This window comes from Homalodisca vitripennis, chromosome X (genome assembly GCF_021130785.1).
Source record: "Homalodisca vitripennis isolate AUS2020 chromosome X, UT_GWSS_2.1, whole genome shotgun sequence".
Classification (NCBI taxonomy): Eukaryota; Metazoa; Arthropoda; class Insecta; order Hemiptera; family Cicadellidae; genus Homalodisca; species Homalodisca vitripennis.
In genome coordinates, this window is record NC_060215.1 from 155008809 (window position 1) to 155031222 (window position 22414).

General features: G+C 37.0%; 1 protein-coding gene across 1 annotated transcript in view; it reads right to left on the bottom strand.

Annotated features, from left to right (window-relative positions):
* Positions 1 to 306: 306 nt before the first annotated feature.
* Positions 307 to 22414, bottom strand: part of LOC124369681 (alkaline phosphatase-like) — a 77383-nt gene continuing 55275 nt past the window's right edge. The window contains exons 6-10 of the mRNA XM_046827734.1: positions 15525 to 15719; positions 13857 to 13987; positions 723 to 888; positions 554 to 676; positions 307 to 464 (exon numbers count right to left, since the gene is read on the bottom strand). Of these exons, the coding sequence (XP_046683690.1) occupies positions 307 to 464; positions 554 to 676; positions 723 to 888; positions 13857 to 13987; positions 15525 to 15719 (773 nt within the window). The remainder of the gene's footprint in view (positions 465 to 553; positions 677 to 722; positions 889 to 13856; positions 13988 to 15524; positions 15720 to 22414) is intronic.

The window sequence follows — 22414 nt, forward strand, 5'->3', positions numbered from 1 at the left end:
ACAAATATTTATTTAAAAAGTGATAGTTTTATCATACAAAAATACATATGTACAAGATGGCTGCGCAGTCACACCACCAACATGCCTTATCTAGTCAAGAATGCAGTCAAGATAACAATAATACAAAGTGAACTCCAGCTGTTGATACATGGGCTTACACCTGAACTCGATAGCGAGGGTAGCTTGTGATCGTCTGACATGACGGAACTCGCTAAAAACTCGTGAACCTCGCACACCATCTGACTGGCAACTCTGCAAAACAAAATACGTACAAGTTGATACAGTAAATGTACACAACCGTCTTGGTTAACACAGTTCAGTAAGGTGACAACACTTAATACTGCTCTCCAGCTGTAGATCCATTGGCTTACACCTGAACTCGATAGCGAGGGTAGCTTGTGATCGTCTGACATGACGGAACTCGCTAAAACTCGTGAACCTCGCACACCATCTGACTGGCAACTCTGCAAAACAAAATACGTACAAGTTGATACAGTAAATGTACACAACCGTCTTGGTTAACACAGTTCAGTAAGGTGACAACACTTAATACTGCTCTCCAGCTGTAGATCCATTGGCTTACACCTGAACTCGATAGCGAGGGTAGCTTGTGATCGTCTGACATGACGGAACTCGCTAAAACTCGTGAACCTCGCACACCATCTGACTGGCAACTCTGCAAAACAAAATACGTACAAGTTGATACAGTAAATGTACACAACCGTCTTGGTTAACACAGTTCAGTAAGGTGACAACACTTAATACTGCTCTCCAGCTGTAGATCCATTGGCTTACACCTGAACTCGATAGCGAGGGTAGCTTGTGATCGTCTGACATGACGGAACTCGCTAAAACTCGTGAACCTCGCACACCATCTGACTGGCAACTCTGCAAAACAAAATACGTACAAGTTGATACCGTAAATGTACACAACCGTCTTGGTTAACACAGTTCAGTAAGGTGACAACACTTAATACTGCTCTCCAGCTGTAGATCCATTGGCTTACACCTGAACTCGATAGCGAGGTAGCTTGTGATCGTTTGAAGAGCTCCGTAACCTCTCGCATCTATGATCATTCTGCAAAATATGTACATCAGAACATAGAATATATAATTTGAAGAGTGTTAAACCTTATATTAATAAAAATAGTAGTTTGGATTGCCTTCTGATATGGAACGTAAAACTAAGAATGGCCATTCCGTGCTCTAGTCCATGTACCGTACATTCTGTGCTGTTTACTAGTGCCTAATTATTTGATCTTTTAATACGTGAAACTTTATATCCAGATATGCCAAACAGATGGTGTTTTTAATAATCTGAATTTTAGAGTAGTACTTGAGTTCACTAAGAATATAAACTCCTTAATTTGGTATATAACGTGAACTGCTGTTATGGTCCTCCAAGTACTTTGCCAAATCGGTGACTGAGCAATGAAATCCGATTAGTAGAATCTTTGACAAATAAGGACTTACAGCCAAATTTCGACACCTTTGACTATACGGCAACAACACTTCTGACAGTTGAATAGAATGGATCTTCGTCTAATTACCAGGCAACTTACTCCAAAATAGCCAAACGAACGTATCTCTCATGTAGAAGTGATACCTCAAACTATATTTTTTCTCAATAGATGACCATTTAAAACTTAATGGAAATATAATAAAGCTACCAAAACAGGAATAGATAGAAGACCGGAGGATCAAAACTGTATTCCACAAACCAGCTCAGGAAATTTATATTATCTACTAACGGACAACACCACACTATTGTTAAGAGATCATCAGCTTGGTATCCGTGATGATACCCAGATTCTATATAATATGCTTTCTCTTGATCATAATGCTCATAATTCCATAAAGTCTAAAAGTTCGGCCATTTAGTTGATTAGGATTATTCGTTCAGAATTCCTTTCCATAAAACTATACAATTTCAGATACATGCTTTCCTTTAAAAAGTGCGGTTCGTTCTGCATCGACAACAGTTGGAGAACAAACTAGCCTATATTATTTTAGTTCTTAGACTTACGCGGCCAGTGTCATAACTAACATCAAAGTCTTCCGGTTCACACCACGTATACATTGGGGAGATACAACGTACTGCATCGACACGAGTGATAGAATATACTAGAAATATGAAACATTGAGATATGGATAATCGGCCATAGCAGAACCAAAAGTGCAACAGATTTTGAGGAAACAAAAGTACTTGCGAAAATTCTCTACTATTATCCAACGGTAATAAGAGAAACTTAATCCGTGATTACCAGTCATTAGTTGTGTAATTGGTTCCAATTGAGTCTTGTTAATTGCAAGTAAAGGAGTTAACAGAAAATTAGACACAAATTTTATTAAAAAAAACACAATAGGTAAGATTTTTAACTGTATTAGAGGATGTGTCGCAAACTGAAGTACACGTCGAATAATCTTAAAACTTCAATTTTTAACCGGGGAACGCTGCACGCATTGGATAATTAAAAAATAAAGTTTTATTATATAAATATCTAAAATATATGAACGTTTTTTTTATGAACGATAAAAAGTAAAAACTTTATGCAATATATTTTTTTGTTTAAGTCTGATAGAAAATTAAAACAAATACTAATATTTATATTTCCAAAAATTAAAACAAGAAGATGATACGTTACATGTTGTGTTTGAACATGAAGAGATTTTACACTAAGATTATGCACCAGAAGGAACAGCCAGATTTCAGCATCTTCTTTCTTGCAATGCTTATGCTCATTTATAAGACCAATATTCATTAACCAAGGATTAGTCTAATGAATGAACGTAAGCAAATGTGTGGAAGGAATAGCTGAAAACGGAGCTTCCTTCTATTTAAATATAAATAGGGATTAAAACAAAACTAATTGTGTAACAGTTTGTTTCTTTATTGCCTTTAAAATTATGTATACTGAAAGACTATATACCTTCTTATTTTAACTACTTTAGCCGTAATATAAATTTGCGTTACATTTAATCACAAAGTGTAAGATGAGGAACTAGATAGTAATGGATGTTTTGACTGTGTAACTCACTTTATGGAATAAATATGAAATTTAAACTAAACTGAATCAGTTAATAACCATTTCGAATATTTAAGTTAATTTACTATCTAAACACAAGTGTACACATCATCTTCCAATACCGTTACGTCATAAATGTACACAAGAGAGATGTGTACACTAAGCAAGCACGTTTCAAATATAAAGTGTTTTGAAGTTACTACCCGTTGAGCAATAAACTTTTAGGAAAAATCTGTTTGAATAAAGTCACTGACTGATTGGAAATACGAGCCCAAACTTACAATATCTTTTTCTGGGTTGTAACTTACAAAGGAGACATTTGGGAGGCCAAGTTAACAAGAAAATGTGTTATTTTGGCTTTCAGACTAGTGACCTATTATATTTTGACTCTCAGCTCTAAGTCCTAAGAGATTTTTACTTTAAAACTAAAGTTTAAGATGTTTTACTTTCAGACTACAGTCCTGTTATATTTCGACTTTACTCTGTATAAGTTAATAGACACCATGATGTGAACTTCCTTTGGCTTATAAAACGCAATCGAGACTCTTACGGCAAGTCTTAGATTTTTCTCAAATTACCATTGTAATTTATACAGAACAGTTCCAAACAAGCCTCAGTGTAGAACACCTATAAGCTAATAACTACTTGTTTGTGTTAAATTCAAAGTCCCTAAAGTCGGAGAACCTAATCTTAGTTAAACATAAAAATAGGTTCTGAATACTACCGTCAATCTAATCCGAATTCATGTGGTCTTGTGGTTACGGTGAGATATTTCGAACATTAACCTTCATCGTCAGACCTTAGTAGCCGTTGTGGTCGATGGCTTTGTCAAAACCGTTAAACCACAGAAACACAACACAAATATAAATCAAAGATCAAAATCTTTTTTATTGCAGCGACATTGTATATACATTGTATGGCAAACGTCAATACGGGGTTTCTAAAATTCCAAGCATTCACACACATTTACACATTCATACTTACAATTTTACAATCACGCCTCTTTCATTCTTCGCCAATGCAGCCCACGTAGCACAGCAGAGTCAGTCTTCTAATTGGGCGGTCTCCCAGTCAAATGCCAAAAACTCACCCGCATTATAGAATGCCTGAGACACCAAGAAGCGTTTGAGGCGAGTCTTTAACGCCTTAGGCGTTGAGGCATGTTTAATTGAATTGGGCAGTCTGTTGAGGAACTGCACACCCGCTTGCGAGGGTAGGCGTTCATAAACTACCGTTCTGTGTCTCCCAGTTCGGTAGTTTGCTCTGCCACGCGTCTCATACATGTGTATGTCTTGGCCTCTGGTTAAGGCACATTTAACTCACACAAAACAAAGTTGTTTCCAAAATTTAGAGGCACGCCAGAGTCAACAGCTGCAATTTCCTGAAAGCTTCACTGCACGACTCTCTAAATTTGATTTTGGCGATTACTCTAATTGGCTTTTTTTTGGAGTCTGAATGCTCTTTGAAACTGAGTGTTTGCGCAAGCTCCCCAAAGGACCACTCCGTAGGCAAGATGGGGGTAAATCAAGCCGTTAATACGCCGTAATCAGTACCTGACTCGGACAGTATTTGGCTAAAGATCTCAAAACAAAAATGCCTGAGCAGATTTTTGCGCAAACATGGTCAATGTGCTCATTCCAAGTCAGCCCTCGATCGAGGTGCATTCCTAGGAATTTTGAAGAGCAGAATTCTTCCAGTGTGGAGTCATCTAACAAAATGGCCGGCTCACACCCTGCAGGGGAACTCCAAAATCTAAAACGTCTATTGGTTTTGATGAGTTGTTGTTAGATTTTGAGTATTTGGACAACAGTTGGGATCTCTGACTTAGGAACTTCGAGCTTGACAGCCATTTAAGAGTCGTATCATCGGCCTGCACCAATGCCATGCAGAAGCGATGATTTTATATCGTTCACGTAAAGCGAGCACAGGTGTAGACCCTTGACTCCATATCTCAGGTTCGATGAAATTTGATATTTGGACAACTTGGGATCTCTGACTTAGGAAACGAGCTAGCCATTTAAGAGGCATTGAATGCCGTGGGACTCAAGTTTGTCGAGCAGTGTACCGTGATCTACGCAGTCGAATGCTTTGAACAGGTCTAAAAAAACATCATTGTGTGGTTTCGACATTCAATTCCTCTACAATCATATCGACAAGACTCACAACTGCGTCTGTTGTCGATTTGCCCTTTCTGAAACCAAATTGTTCACTTGAGAGTGATTGTATTTGTCCCAAAAAGTGAAGCATTCTTTATAAGAAATAGCTTTTCAAAAATTTTGCTTATCACTGGCAAAATTGAGACAGGCCGATAGTTAGTAATTGAAGCTGGGTCGTCTTTCTTAAAAATAGGAATAACTTTAGCAATTTTCAAGAGAGAGGCAAACACTCCTTTTTGGAATGAATAATTTACTAATTGGGTTAAGGGTCTCACTAAATGCTTGCAGTATTTTTTTTAAGAGCCATGGAGACATTATATTGAGGTCGTTTGATTTTTTGGCTGGGAGCTGCTGAATAATTCGGTGAAGCTCATCCTCAACGACGGGCGCCAACACCATTGACGATGTGGGGCTCTGTCTTTGCAAGGGGCGTACTTGAGGTTCAGATGGCCGGGGACCCCGCCCATCAGCAACGGATGCAAAAAAGTTATTAAACCGATCGGCAATCTCCGTTTCATCGTCCACAAGCCTAGACCCAATTTTAATTTTGACTGATTTATGAGTTTTCGTTTTATTATTAATGATGCCCCAAGTTGTTTTTGAAACATTTTTGGAAGAGAGAATAGATTTTGAGACATCATATGCTTTTGCAGCTTGGATCACTTTCCTGTATGTTTTTTTTTGTTGTAATTCTTGAAAAAAGTTTTAAATTGTTCGTTTGAAGTGGTTTTGTAAATTTCGGAGAAAAATTTTAGTTTTTCTCTAGAAACTAAGATACCCGCTGTGATCCAGTTGTTTTTGGAAGTTTTTTCGCAAACACTGATAATTTTTGTAGGGCATAAAATGTTAATGTGGGAAATTTAGAGTGTCGTTAAACAATCTAAACTGCTGCTCTACAGGTTGGAATGAATTTAGAAAATCCCATCTTTCTTTAGAAAGAGAAGTGTTGAGGTGAGCGATGTTTTCTGGCCTTATGTCTCTTACTGTTTGTTTAATTTTGGGCTCCCTTTTGAGTTGTACCCCACTAACGACGGCTTCTTGGCCATAGTGGTCTGAGACAGCTGTATTCACTACAGACACCGCGACACTTGAGTGGTTGGTGATGATATTGTCGATATCAGATTGTGTTGTAGCAGTCACTCTCGTCGGAGTTCTGACTAGTAACTCCAGGTCAAATGACCTAAGTAAATCGACTAATCGAATTGTGGAATGGTGAGTGTTGTCCAACGCGTCAATGTTGAAATCCCCCATCACGACAAATTCCTGACGTTGGTTAGTCAGGCATGTCAATAATAATTTTTCGAATTTATAAAAAAAAGTGTCTACATTTCCACTAGGAGACCTATAAATTCCGATCACGACTAATTTTGATTGATGCGTTTGAAGTTTGATCCCGACTGCTTCAAAATCTTTTTCGATTAATTCTTGGATCGGAAAGGGGGTAAACAAGAAATTTTGTTTAAGAAAAATGCTAACGCCTCCTCCTTTGGAGTGAGTTCGACAAAACGCGGAAGCCAATTTGTAATTTGGAATTTTGCAGAGTGCGACGTTCTCCATGTTGAAACCGCTTTCGGTTAATACAAGGAGATCGGTTTTCAGATCCTCGCACATAAGTTGGATTTGATCCAGTTTGTTGGTTGCAGATTGAGAATTTTGATGAAGCAGTCTTACTTCAGTTTGTTTTTTAGTGTTTGTTAGTTTTAATTGGGTTTTGTCTGTCAATTTTGTCCGCTGTTTCCAAGTGGGGTCCCTAAAAAAAACAGAGTTTGATTTTTCATCAACAACAACTGTAGAGCGTTCGTATGAGGGTGAAGATCTCACTGCCTCCGCGTAGCTGTTGTGGGGTGATGTCCAGGGTGTAGCCGGGCTGGGTGGCACACAGGGGACCACGGTGTCGGCAGCCGGCGACGGCATCGGCAGACATCGCGGCTCTGCGGTGGTGACGCTCGGAGACTGCGTAAATAAATAAACAAGCACCACTCACATATGGCTACAGCGTGATAACGTAAGGTGGACGACTCACATTTTACCCTAATGTTAAGTAAAGCGTAGAGTGTAGAGTATTTGGGTTAATATATACTGCTACGTACACATACAGAGGGACACGCGTTTTACTTTTTCACGGTCCGGACTTTGATGGCTTCATAGATATTAGTTAACAATTTAGTTTTGGATGATTGGAAATTTGTGTGTGCCCAGTGTACATTATTTTTGAGCTAGTCATCCTGTAGGTAAACGAGGCAGCATTACTGGATAGCCTGCAAATTAATGTTGAATTGAACTGTGTTTTGTTTGGTAGCTAGAAACGGTTTTTTTTTTACAAATTATGCGTTATATACCCTGAGTCAGTAAACCTATTACCACCAATCTTACCAGATTCTTTTTAGTGGGTAATGTAAACTTGTAAACCTGAAGCATCCATTTCAAATCGAGCGGATATTACAATTTTCATATTCCTATAATCCAAAACAATAATGAATTTTCAGTCAGTTAAATTTTTATAAATTTAATAATTTTATTAAATTAATATTCACAGCCAACTTCCCTGAATAGAGGAAGACAGAAGGAGCTATATTGATAATCTCACAAGGAATTATAACAATTTTGAGCAATTTTGTGCTCAGATCCGATAAAAATAACTGAAGATTAGGACATAGTACTTTTACAATATTTATGAGCATGAATTACGAATTAACATATTAGCATTTTAAAAACTGAATATACGATGAATTGAATCAAATAAATTTCTTTGTTGATATAGAAGTTTCAAAAATTGCGTATTTTAAATTTAAAATGCCTCAAGAATTTGACATATTATATGACGTAAATACAAGTAATTTCCTTCAGCCATATCTCATAGTACATGCTGAAAAAGATCTTGCCCTTGCCTTTGTACGCGTTTCTATGTACCTAACTCAGGGTGGTCAAAATTAATAATTGAAATGCCTACGAGTTTTTGTGAAGTAAAACAAAATGTTAGAATTTTGTTTAAGGATGGCAGTTTTACTACGACTCAAAAGGGTAAACAATACACGAAAGAAAAGTTATTCCACCAACCAACTATGAACCTGTGAGATAATGTTTTTTACTGTAATAATGACCAATATTCAAGAGCCAATATTCATAGAAATATTTATTTACTTTAGATGCATTTATTTGGTATTTTAATGAACGAAGAAATAAATGCTATACAAACTTGTAGCAACTACAAAAATACTTCCCCTGTTTTACTGGTTTACAAAGAGTCCATAAGATTTTACTAAACATTTCAAATCCAAATTAAGTTGGAAGAACAGCTCAATATCTTTGTAATACCATGTAACTGCGCACCGCTAAAAATCTGAGTAAATATACGAAGGACATAGTTTGGAATGTCGGAAGTGGTCTCTAGAGACCCTCTTGACATATTCTTTATGTTCTTACATCTCCGATTACGAGATGCTGACTTGAATATGGAAACATGTTTTGTTAAGGGCAGTTGTTTGTGTGTTTTAGGCAATAAATGATTCAGTGTATTTTTCAAAATTAACTATTCCGAGGGTATATATTGTAAATGTGTTATTATTAAAATAGATTAGGCCGTTGAGATACAATTATAGCAGAATGGTTTAACGGAATCGGAATAAAAACACAAATCAACGAGTAAGCAATGTAATTTTTAAGTTGGTTTATCTAAATAATTTTGTTCTTACAAATGCAATGTACATGTGTTCTTAAATAAAAAAAAAACCTTTAGTGAAGGAATAATTCACTGAATATGTAATTAAAATAATTCTTCGCCATAATTTATGTACTGTCCCCATTAAATAGGTGATGAGATTATAGTATGCTTACAGAACTTTAAAAGTAACTTAGTTTATTCTAGAATCATCGTTATAAACTTAACCAGTAATAAAGATTGATAGAAGTACCTCCATGTTTAGGCCTGGCAACATGTCTAGATCATTGTTTTTTAGTAATATCACTATTCATAAACACACGATGTTTTTTTGTACAATTTGGGACTAAATCGATTTTGCTGTAAATGTAACACATATTTCACAAGGCCTAAAATTAAATTCATTAGCCCTGTCAATGAAAAACTGATGTTTATTCACCGAATATTTATGCAAATTCTTAACATTCCTGTGGCCTTAGCATTTCATAGGCGTAGTTGTTTGTTAACCCAAAAACACAATAATATTTAATACATAACCACTTTAACAAATACACTTGTTTATTTAGTTTGATAACCAATTATGTAAAGGGGTATATATAAGGTAACAATTATACAGTAGAAACTCTCATATCGGACTCTGACGGGGACGGGCCGAGGTCTGGCGACAAAACCTCTAATGACGCGAGGAGCAACAAAACCCTTTCCCAAGTCTACATATTTCATGTATAACACTCATACAGTAATATAACATTGTAAGCAGTATTAGTGAAATAGTATTTAGCTAAATTGAAAGAATATACCGTACTGTATACTGTAACTAATGTTAAAAATCTGAGTTCGGACAAGTTTGTCGCTATCGACTGAACCGGAAATGGACTTGGGTGCTGAAGTCAGATATGAGGGGTTCAACTGTACTATACTTTGACAAATGTATTAGTTCGCACTTACCTTGTTAATAAAACAAAACACGTTATGCAGATTATGTATAACAGTAAATCACCTTTGTAAACCCCTACACAGTACGTGTTCCCCTACATTTCATATGGCATTTATGGCGTTTAATTGAGAAAGGTATCGGCATCACCGCCACACGTGGATGTAGTGAAGAGGTACTTTTAACATTACAAACTTAACCATATTGTACGACAGTTTTTTTAAATTTATTACTAATACACGATTGTCTTGCACTTTTGACAGTACGTGTTTAAAATTATTCAAATGTAACAACTTTAAGCCGATTTTTGGAGTTTGAATGGCCAACCGAATGGTCTAAGATGGATCTGAACCAGAGATAGTGCACGTTAAAACCTGTCTGTGGGCGGAGTACTTTTTATCAGTACCATTTTGTATTGTAACGATTCCCCTCTTTATTTTGTTTGATAAGATTCTCTCACAGGCCAATAACCCATGGAGACGTGCCGAATAAGAGTTATTAGTTCGATTAAAGTTATCTTTTAATATTCATAATCGCATTCATGATTTCATAACTTTAAATAAATATTTGCTCAATTATGAAAAAAATAATGGATGCCACAACACCCTAGTCTTGAGATCAGTTGGTTACATGGTCATACTATGCACGGCGCACACAACAGCCGTCTTGTGGTCGGTTGGTTACATGTGTCAGGCGGAACACTGTTATGTTGCCATACTGTGCACGGCGCACAAAACAGCCGTCTTGTGGTCGGTTGGTTACATGTGTCAGGCAGAACAGTTATGTTGCTATACTGTGCACGGCGCACACAACAGCCGTCTTGTGGTCGGTTGGTTACATGTGTCAGGCGGAACACAGTTATGTTGCCATACTGTGCACGGCGCACACAACAGCCGTCTTGTGGTCGGTTGGTTACATGTGTCAGGCGGAACACTGTTATGTTGCTATACTGTGCACGGCGCACACAACAACCGTCTTGTGGTCGGTTGGTTACATGTGTCAGGCGGAACACTGTTATGTTGCCATACTGTGCACGGCGCACACAACAACCGTCTTGTGGTCGGTTGGTTACATGTGTCAGGCGGAACACTATTATGTTGCCTATACTGTGCACGGCGCACACAACAGCCGTCTTGTGGTCGGTTGGTTACATGTGTCAGGCGGAACACTATTATATGTTGCCATACTGTGCATGGCGCACACAACAACCGTCTTGTGGTCGGTTGGTTACATGTGTCAGGCGGAACACTATTATATGGTATACTGTGCACGGCGCACAAAACAGCCGTCTTGTGGTCGGTTGGTTACATGTGTCAGGCGGAACACAGTTATGTTGCCATACTGTGCACGGCGCACACAACAACCGTCTTGTGGTCGGTTGGTTACATGTGTCAGGCGGAACACCGTTATGTTGCCATACTGTGCACGGCGCACACAACAACCGTCTTGTGGTCGGTTGGTTACATGTGTCAGGCGGAACACTGTTATGTTGCCATACTGTGCATGGCGCACAACAACCGTCTTGTGGTCGGTTGGTTACATGTGTCAGGCGGAACACTGTTATGTTGCCATACTGTGCACGGCGCACACAACAGCCGTCTTGTGGTCGGTTGGTTACATGTGTCAGGCGGAACACAGTTATGTTGCCATACTGTGCACGGCGCACACAACAAGCCGTCTTGTGGTCGGTTGGTTACATGTGTCAGGCGGAACACAGTTATGTTGCCATACTGTGCACGGCGCACAAAACAGCCGTCTTGTGGTCGGTTGGTTACATGTGTCAGGCGGAACACTGTTATGTTGCCATACTGTGCACGGCGCACACAACAGCCGTCTTGTGGTCGGTTGGTTACATGTGTCAGGCGGAACACTGTTATGTTGCCATACTGTGCACGGCGCACACAACAACCGTCTTGTGGTCGGTTGGTTACATGTGTCAGGCGGAACACTGTTATGTTGCCATACTGTGCACGGCGCACACAACAGCCGTCTTGTGGTCGGTTGGTTACATGTGTCAGGCGGAACACAGTTATGTTGCCATACTGTGCACGGCGCACACAACAGCCGTCTTGTGGTCGGTTGGTTACATGTGTCAGGCGGAACACTGTTATGTTGCCATACTGTGCACGGCGCACACAACAGCCGTCTTGTGGTCGGTTGGTTACATGTGTCAGGCGGAACACAGTTATGTTGCCATACTGTGCACGGCGCACACAACAGCCGTCTTGTGGTCGGTTGGTTACATGTGTCAGGCGGAACACAGTTATGTTGCCATACTGTGCACGGCGCACACAACAGCCGTCTTGTGGTCGGTTGGTTACATGTGTCAGGCGGAACACTGTTATGTTGCCATACTGTGCACGGCGCACACAACAGCCGTCTTGTGGTCGGTTGGTTACATGTGTCAGGCGGAACACTGTTATGTTGCCATACTGTGCACGGCGCACACAACAGCCGTCTTGTGGTCGGTTGGTTACATGTGTCAGGCGGAACACTGTTATGTTGCCATACTGTGCACGGCGCACACAACAGCCGTCTTGTGGTCGGTTGGTTACATGTGTCAGGCGGAACACAGTTATGTTGCCATACTGTGCACGGCGCACACAACAGCCGTCTTGTGGTCGGTTGGTTACATGTGTCAGGCGGAACACTGTTATGTTGCCATACTGTGCACGGCGCACACAACAACCGTCTTGTGGTCGGTTGGTTACATGTGTCAGGCGGAACACAGTTATGTTGCCATACTGTGCACGGCGCACACAACAGCCGTCTTGTGGTCGGTTGGTTACATGTGTCAGGCGGAACACAGTTATGTTGCCATACTGTGCACGGCGCACACAACAGCCGTCTTGTGGTCGGTTGGTTACATGTGTCAGGCGGAACACTGTTATGTTGCCATACTGTGCATGGCGCACAAAACAGCCGTCTTGTGGTCGGTTGGTTACATGTGTCAGGCGGAACACTGTTATGTTGCCATACTGTGCACGGCGCACACAACAGCCGTCTTGTGGTCGGTTGGTTACATGTGTCAGGCGGAACACTGTTATGTTGCCATACTGTGCACGGCGCACACAACAGCCGTCTTGTGGTCGGTTGGTTACATGTGTCAGGCGGAACACTGTTATGTTGCCATACTGTGCACGGCGCACACAACAGCCGTCTTGTGGTCGGTTGGTTACATGTGTCAGGCGGAACACTGTTATGTTGCCATACTGTGCACGGCGCACACAACAGCCGTCTTGTGGTCGGTTGGTTACATGTGTCAGGCGGAACACTGTTATGTTGCCATACTGTGCACGGCGCACACAACAGCCGTCTTGTGGTCGGTTGGTTACATGTGTCAGGCGGAACACTGTTATGTTGCCATACTGTGCACGGCGCACACAACAGCCGTCTTGTGGTCGGTTGGTTACATGTGTCAGGCGGAACACTGTTATGTTGCCATACTGTGCACGGCGCACACAACAGCCGTCTTGTGGTCGGTTGGTTACATGTGTCAGGCGGAACACTGTTATGTTGCCATACTGTGCACGGCGCACACAACAGCCGTCTTGTGGTCGGTTGGTTACATGTGTCAGGCGGAACACTGTTATGTTGCCATACTGTGCACGGCGCACACAACAGCCGTCTTGTGGTCGGTTGGTTACATGTGTCAGGCGGAACACTGTTCAAAATCAAAATCAAAATCAAAATCTTTTTATTGCAGCGACATTGTATATACATTGTATGGCAAAACGTCAATACGGGGTTTCTAAAATTCCAGGCATTCATACACACAATACTGTTATGTTGCCATACTATGCACGGCGCACGCAATATATATAATGCTATAAGTTTATTACTTCATTTATTTACCTTACATTACAGTCCACTAGAAAAATCATATTTGTCACATGTTGTGTTACGATCGTTTAAAGAACACTTAATTGGCTGTGACAATAAGCCTATATTGGATTGAGTTTAAACATTTTCAGGAACACTGTTCACTAATTTGTTACTATCACGCCCGTCTAAACCACTATCAATATTGTCTAGTAAATACGAACAGCTCGATAGTTTTATATGACAGTTGATGTTCTTACAGTGTTGTCCCCGTCCGAATGATGGCCTGTGCAGCGTGCGGTGTACGGACCGATACACGCAGCGTACGCTATAGCGTGCGGCACGTAGCTCTGCTCCACTGTGCCGCTGAACAACTGTAGCGCCATGGGCCCTGTAACAGTACACGGGTCGCTCAGTAACAGGAGTGGAGATAACGTCATAACAATATCTTCTGTAAGGGAATTAACTCAAAAGTCAGTTTTGGATTTGCCAGTTTCACGATCATTTTCATGCGATTGTTCAGTTTTGCTTGATTCCACCTTCCGCTCAGTGCAGGGCCTGAAGTCTGACGCTGTCGGAGACTTGACTCCTGGAATCTGGAGACCACGTCCGTCCGAGATGACCCAAATACGTCGACGAGGTAGACGTTCAAAACGACCTCTTTGAATGGCTTCGACATCGGAGACAAAAGCTTACGAAAGAGATCTAGTTAGGTTATCTAGCAGCCATTCAGCAGATGAAGAGATGTTATCCCCATTATGTACCTAATGAGACAATTAAATCTCATGAAATAAAGCAAAACTCAACATTTGTATTGAATCAACAATAGCTATAACTTTTATATTGCATTGCTCATAAGGTAAATATAACAACATTAATTATTGTTAGAACGACCCTGTTATCAGTGTATTGTTTCCAAAATACACTACAAGTAGATAGCTATAAATAATTGCTAAATATACTCGTATATATCTGTTACATACAGGGTGATTGAAAAGTAATTTCCACCCCCTCTTAACTGTTTTGTTACTTTAGATATATAAAATCTGTTTATGGCAATCTTACTAACTACAAAGGGCTACACTAATAAATAAAGCTTTAAAATGTTTGCTCCACAGGGACAAGGGTGTTTGGTGGAGGGGGGGGGGGCAAATAGCACTTATAGTATTATAATATATCATTTTAAAGGTCTTAGTCAGTATATAAAAAATACACTTAAAGAATTTCAATCGGACCACTCTATAAGAAATGGCAGTCCCAAATGTATAATGTTGGAATTAAGTTGCAGATGCCATATTTTTTAGAGTGGTCCGATTCTAAGTTTGTAAATGTATTTTTTATTTCTAACCCAGAACTTTAAAATGATATGTTAGAAGTATATAAGAGCTATTTGGAAATTTTGAATTACACCCCACCCCTCTTTCCCCTGAAGGTCAAAAATTTGAAAACTATCATTAATAGTGTAATCCTTTGTACCTAGTAAGATTGCCGCAAACAAATTTCACGTAACTAAAATAATAAATAAGTTAAGGGGGATTCAACTTACTTTTCAACATTATACGTTTGGGGCTGCCATTTCTTGTAGAGTGATTCGATTGCAATTCTTTAAGTGTATTTTTTATTGAATAAACCAAGACCTTTAAAATGCAAAACTATAAGTGCAATTTGAAAACTTTAAGTTACCCACAACCCCCTTTCTCTGAGGGTACAAAATTTGAAAACGATCATTATTAGTATAGCCCTTTGTAGCTAGTAAGATTGCCGCAAACAGATGTTATATACCTAAAATTAAAAAAAAGTTAGAGGGGATGCATACTTTTCAATCACCCTGTATAATCTAATATATATATAGGCTCGTTAAATTTTCCTACGGAATTTTGCGATATTTGTTGAAACAGACATTTTCTATAAGGACATTCATACCTTACCTTGGGCATATATAGGCACGTCCTCTCCCCCGTGAGTGGCCCATTGTCTGGGCACGGCGCTCGAGTGAACAGCGTTCTGTGTGTCTCCAGAGCCGTTGCCGGGGACCGCTCGAGGATTGGCGTATCCGGGCCCGTTACTGTACAGCAGGGTGGAGTACGGCAGCCCGTCCACGTCCGACAGTCGGGAGTCGGTCCCTGTCACACACGGTCAGCTCGTGTCAGGTCATTTATACAATCTTACAATAAAAATATATATTTTCCGAGAGGACCGGTCTGGAAAGAGTACCTCAGATAGTGGAACCTAAAACATTCCCCAGAAAGGAATAATATTTGGTTCACCACTTACATAGTGTTGTAGGTCGATGTGACGACATTAGATGCTTCTACAGGAGCGAAGCTTGGTCGGATAAGAAACAGTCGGTTAAAATAATAATAACGAAAAAAACAATTCCTACGTTATAGTTATGATAATGAGCCGAATGCTGGTTATAGTTCATTAATGTGTGCTTCAAAGTCATTACAAGTCATTTACATTTCACCAAGCCCAATGTGTGAATTATTTGCGCACAATACAAAACATTTTGTCCAAAAAATTTTCACAAGAAAGTATGCAGTGTGGGCATGCAACTGTACTGCACAAGAAATAACCCAGAACTAAGTTAGTGATAGGGGTATCTAATACAGAACCGAATAGTATTCGAATACAGCCCGGGTATTCACGTTTTCGAATACCTCAAAATGAATTCTAATACTTTTGAAAAGAATACAATTCTTCTGGAAGAGTCGAATTCAAACCTACAATATTCATACGTTTGGACTAATAGTATTCAAACAAAATATTCAAGGGCTGTATTCGTATTCATATACAAATATTCATTGGACGGTTTTAGACGCATAAATACGTACGGACTATGAAAAGATAAAAAGCATAATTAATGGAAGATTCATAATCTGGAATAAGTTATTAAAAGTTTTTAAACTTTTGTATAATTGTAACTTTTGACATAATGTATAATTGTACAAATATTCAATTAAAAAATACATTTGTAAACAATAGAGACAAAAATGAATTTTTATTTCATGTTGTGTAAAAACAAAATATGATTAAGGTTTTTGCCTTCAATATATTTTTACGATCACTGGTGACAAAACCTGCAGTAGAAAACAATCTCTTGGGGCTGAAGTAGCGTGCATACAAATATATTTTCTGAAGTTCATAAATAATGGGTATGACATGTTTGTTGGCGGCACAAAAAGGCAAAGGATTTTCCCACCTTTTTGGCAGGCAATTCGAAATGACACAGAAACAATGGATACGAGAAGAAAGTAAGACAAGTGTAGACTTATATGTTAGAAGTACACAACGCATATAAAGTATACGAATACAAGGGTGCTTTTGAATACACCGTATTCGATTCTTTTAAGTATTCGATTAAAGAATGCTAAAAGAAAAAATAAAGAAGTATCCGCCTCTTTAATATAGGCATTTTTCATTTCATTTCAATTCTCCACTAAACTAACTTACCATTGACTTATAGTGACTTGCTCATTAATATCGCCCCGATTGTTGCTAAAAACAGATGCGACTCACTTTCCTGGAACAGCAACGGATCTGTAGGTGGTTGATCAAAGTGCGGTTAGGAGGGCGCCTACTTGACTGGGAGTTGGCAAAGGAACAGACAGAAAATCAGTCCTTTGATGGTGAATCGGCCATTACGGCAATGATTTACGTCCTGAACTACAGTCCTTTGCGATAGGTATAACAGGTCTAAAATGAATAGTCGGGACGCTATTGATTGGTTTAAGGCATTAGATTTGTGACAAAATATCTACTTTTAACAGACACTTTGTCAAAATTTCTTTTCGCAATGACAAATTCTGTCAAGTTTAAACTCCTGTTTCGTTACAGTTGTTACCTTAGGAGGTTAGACATGCGTAGGAAGATCCAAGAAATTATTCTCCTCTCGAACATTACTTTGGTACAACATAAATATCCTTCCTTCAAGATAAATTACTCCGATGATAGTTTTTCATGAACACTTATTACATGAGATCAATTAACAAGATGTTGGCTAACTATAAAGATACCATGGCCAGGACAGTATACTTTGACAACTGGGACACAAGAATTGATTTTACGTTAGGATGTACAAAGTTCTCAAATAGGGTTTAATATAATCCTCAATGATTTATTATTTTCAGCTTTAAAGCTCTTTCTACATTTGCGAAAACGTTTGTCAAAGTTGGATATCTCTTACGACACGCCAAAACTGAAACTAATCCACGAAAAGTTCTCCAACGAGAAATGCGATTAATTCTGTACTGCGGCACTACTGTACTAGTTGTACAAGTTTAATGAAGTTTAATCGCGACCCGTACAGCGCAAACTCCACATTTACAATTCCATATGATTTACTCTCCCAAGAAGCTTGAACTTCTACAACTTTCTCTCGAAATCTCAACCGTTACGAGATCAAATATTAAATTTACATTTCGGTTAAGGAAACTTAGTGATTAAGAATTACCAACGTTACCCATAAATACCGAAATTTAAATGATTACTCGGGATAATGTATTATAATGCATTTTACAGCAGGAATAAACCACTGTTAAATTGTTTTGTATGCCTTATCTGTATCTAGACACTGGTTATAGCAGAAATAAAATGTAAATAAAGTTTTTGTTTTGAAGATATATGGTTGTACTGCATCGAAAAGAGCTTATAAAAAATAAACATAATTTTATATATGAAATACAAATTTCTCATATATATATATACATATATGTCATATCAATTATATTAGTATCACTGTTATATAATTGTACATATTTAGTATCATATCAAGTATCAATTAGTATTATTAATCTTTATAGAAATACCATTAACCACTTCTGTAAACATTAATAATACTAATTGATAACTTCATTACATATATACGTATAATATTACAAGCTCTAATTACATCATTACATTACATCTCTGTTATTCCCTGGAGAGTTTTTGCATGATTTCTTTAATGCCTGATAATTATGTAACGTACAAGAGTGTTCCATAGTAATGCACTTTGAAATAAACAATTATCATGATTCAAAACAGCTATACAAATATTATTAAGTCAAAACTAGTAGAAGTATATCTTCCCTGATTACTCCCAAGGGATTCCCATTGCTGTATCTAAGACCATTTTACTTGATAAAATGAAATAAAACTAAACCACACTGTACATCTCAACCTCATATCATATAAAGTATAATTACAATAGTTGAATACAGATATGGTAACTTATTTTTTTAATAAATATTTTAACATTTCTAAGTTACACAAAGCTAAATGAATTTAAAGTTAAATTCTATATATTGAAACGAGATCAAGGAAAAATTGTAATAAAAAAATAAATAGAAAAACGCATTCAAGTTATCTAATACTTTAAATATTTATATACAGTTCTTGACTTCTTGAGTAGTATCTATAATACTAATTACTAATGTAATAGTAAGAGCAGACTTATGGTTTACTTGAATCTCTTCGAAAGAGATGCCAGTAAAAGTCCTTTACTACCTTTCTAATCACATCAGCTATCACCTTCTTACTTTCTCCTTATGGACATTTCCTGTCCTTTTTTCCTTCCTTCTACTTTGAATTCCGAATCTGACAGGTTGTGCCCTGAGATAGAACGGTGCGCCTGAATTAGCACCCCCTGGAACATAGCACCCCCTCGCTACTGACGTCATTTTGACGTCACGAAAGGGGGTGCTAAATCAGCACAGTGGCCGTGTCCAGGCCCTGAATAAGCACCCCCTTCGAATACGGGGTCCTAATTCAGCGCCTTGACCGTGTTCATGTGCTGATTTAGCACCCCCTTGAATCTGGGGGCTGCTAAATCAGCGCCGTATTGATGAGATGAATAATTACCCAAAAGAATAGAATAATAAACGTTTAACCATATTGTGATTTACTTCTCAATAAAAGTAAAATAAAATTATATATATATATATATATATATATATATATAAAATAATAATTTTAAATATATTGCAATGAGTATTTACTGCATTGCTGTGTTTTACTTATTATTTAAAAAACAAACAGTTCATTACCAATTGTAAAAATAGTATGCATCAAATATACTTAAGTAAAAACTAGGTTATAGGCATTCAAATACAGGTTTATTTTAAAGTAAATTTAATTTGAAATCATGGTACAAACAATGCAGAGGAACTGATACTGCTTAAATCCGGCATGTGTAATAAATATACATGGTCATAGATTATATCAAAATTATTAACCACTTTAAAAACAATTATTTATTTATTTCAATTTTTCGAATACCAATCAAAAGCGGGAAAATTTAGAACCGTTGAAGTTGTAATTTTTGTGACGGCTAAGAGCCAATTATTTTTTTTAAGGACGCATCATAAACTGAATTATACTATTTAAACTGAATAGTATAATTCAAATACACTTGACAAACAATTTAAATATTATTTTATATCTACAAGAATCAATATCATTCAGTTATATCCATATCAGTTTAGTTCAAATATAATTTAAAAAAACGTTGAAAAACAATGTTAAAACGCGTAGCAATAAATATACTACCGTATTTTCAAAAGCGTTTATTGCTTAGGTCAAAACATACATTTATATAACTGAGTATTATGGATCTACATTGCTTAATTTCCCCTCTGTCGGTTAGTGTGCGTTTTTTTGTTGTTGTTGTTAAAAATGGAATATCTTGGAAAATCTGAAAGGAAAATAATATTTAATCCTACCAAGTCTTGGTCAAAATTTTATGGCGGCTAAAAATTATTATGATGTTATCTTTAATACTTTCAAAATAGTGGTATTAAAATATTTTACCTTTTAACTTCTTAAAATCTGCAATTATTTTAAAATATTGCAAGAAAATGAATTTGATAGGGTTCTATCACAAATCTAATGACCAAATATATAAAATAATAATATGCACAGATTTTCTGTAACAAAACACTGTCGACATTGAGTTTCTCAGCGAGTAGGTCACAATACAAAAATCGAGTAAACGGCAGCTCTAGACTATCTTATGCCAATTGTGCTCACATCTTAGTCCCTTTATTTAAAGTACAGGAGAATACATTAATATCTGTTGCCAAGCTACTTTTTTGTCTAATAAATTAAACACTACTAGAGATATTGCAAAATTTATCAACAATGAACGCCTTTATGAACAATGAAGGACAAAAACAAACGTCTTAATTAACAATAATAAACGGTTGTATTTATCATAAAGCTTAAATTTATTCACAATATATGTAAAAAAAAAAAACTAAATAAAGTAACTAAGTTATCTGTTATATATTAAGAATAATAAACAACAAGAAAAAATCGTACAGTAATATTCAGACAATAATGCTTTTATAGATGACAAAATCAAAGATAAGCGGTTTTATTTGAAATACATCTGATTGTCGCTTGACTAAATTTTTCGTAAATAAATATGTCTTAAAACAACAGATATTTAAATAAATTCATTAAACATCTAATATATGATTCAATTCTATCCTTAGATAGGCCTGAAACATGAATTTCAAAATGTTTTGCATAATAAATGACAAAAATAAAAAATAGGGATACGATACTCTAAAGCTGATGTTAATTTATTTTCATATTTGTTTGAAATATTATTTGAGTAATTGGATTTGTGATACAATCCACGATCAGATTTATTCTTGTATACCTGCTGGATTTTTAAGACATTCAAATTTAATCAGATTTAATGGCCGCCATTTCGAAAGTATTAATGAACATTTTTTTATAACTGTCCTTATTACCAAAATATTTTATACAAATTAGGTAGGATTTGTTTATTCGTTTTAAGATATTAAAGCGAATTTGTCTATAAAAAACACGCAGACTGACGGATAGGAAACTAAGCACCAAAGATCTATTTCCATATTCTGAAATGCGTCTGCCATGACCTGAGCAGTTGCGGTATATAGACTTGTCCTAAGAATTACAGGACATTCTGTACATAAAATTATTATAGAGAGTGTTCCACAATCTCTACCAATATTTTCAGACATTATTCATGGACCAAAGGCAAAAACAATCATATTCACCTTTCTAAAACTCAATAATTACTCTAATAGCCACAATTTTGTTTTTTTTTTTTGTCTTTTTTACTTTACTATTTATATTTGATGGATTGTTTAGGTTAAAATTTTGTATATACGTTTATAAACTTAAGGAAAATCAAAAATTTAAATTTCTTACAAGCTTTATTTTCAAAATAGTGATTTCTAAAAGATCTTTAAGCGTAAATATCTTAAAAGCGATATATGGTAAAAAAAAGATCTAAATTATTACACAATTTAATAAAAAATCTAACGATACCAAGTTTTTAAAAATTGGTTGTGAAATAAGGGAGATAGTTTGTTTTTTAAAACCAATTACTGTTTTTTAAAACCAATTACCAAACAGTATCCACCTTTATTATATGACTGAATGTGGGCTGCAACAATCAGCTGTTTTGATTTTAGCTGCTCTAATCAAGTGATTTTAAACATTACATTGCTGAACTGTGGTCATAATATTATTAATTATTTCTAAACAAAGTTTCTTTTGATTGAGACGTCAGAAAAAAAAACACTCTAATACATGTTGATTACCTAGACCAAAAATTAAAAATGTCTTTGTAGTTATTAAGTGTCTATTTAATATTTTGTTTTTTTAAATGGAAAGACCTCAGACCTACTTTTGGCTTGTAAATTTATACGGAGTTTGTAGATATGCTATTGATTACGGTGTTAAACGTAGATGCTTAAAATTTACCAGTAAATATTGCTTATTTGTTGCGTTGTTAAGTTTGTTCTAACCGAGGTTTGAAGATTTTGTTCTACCCGGAAAATAA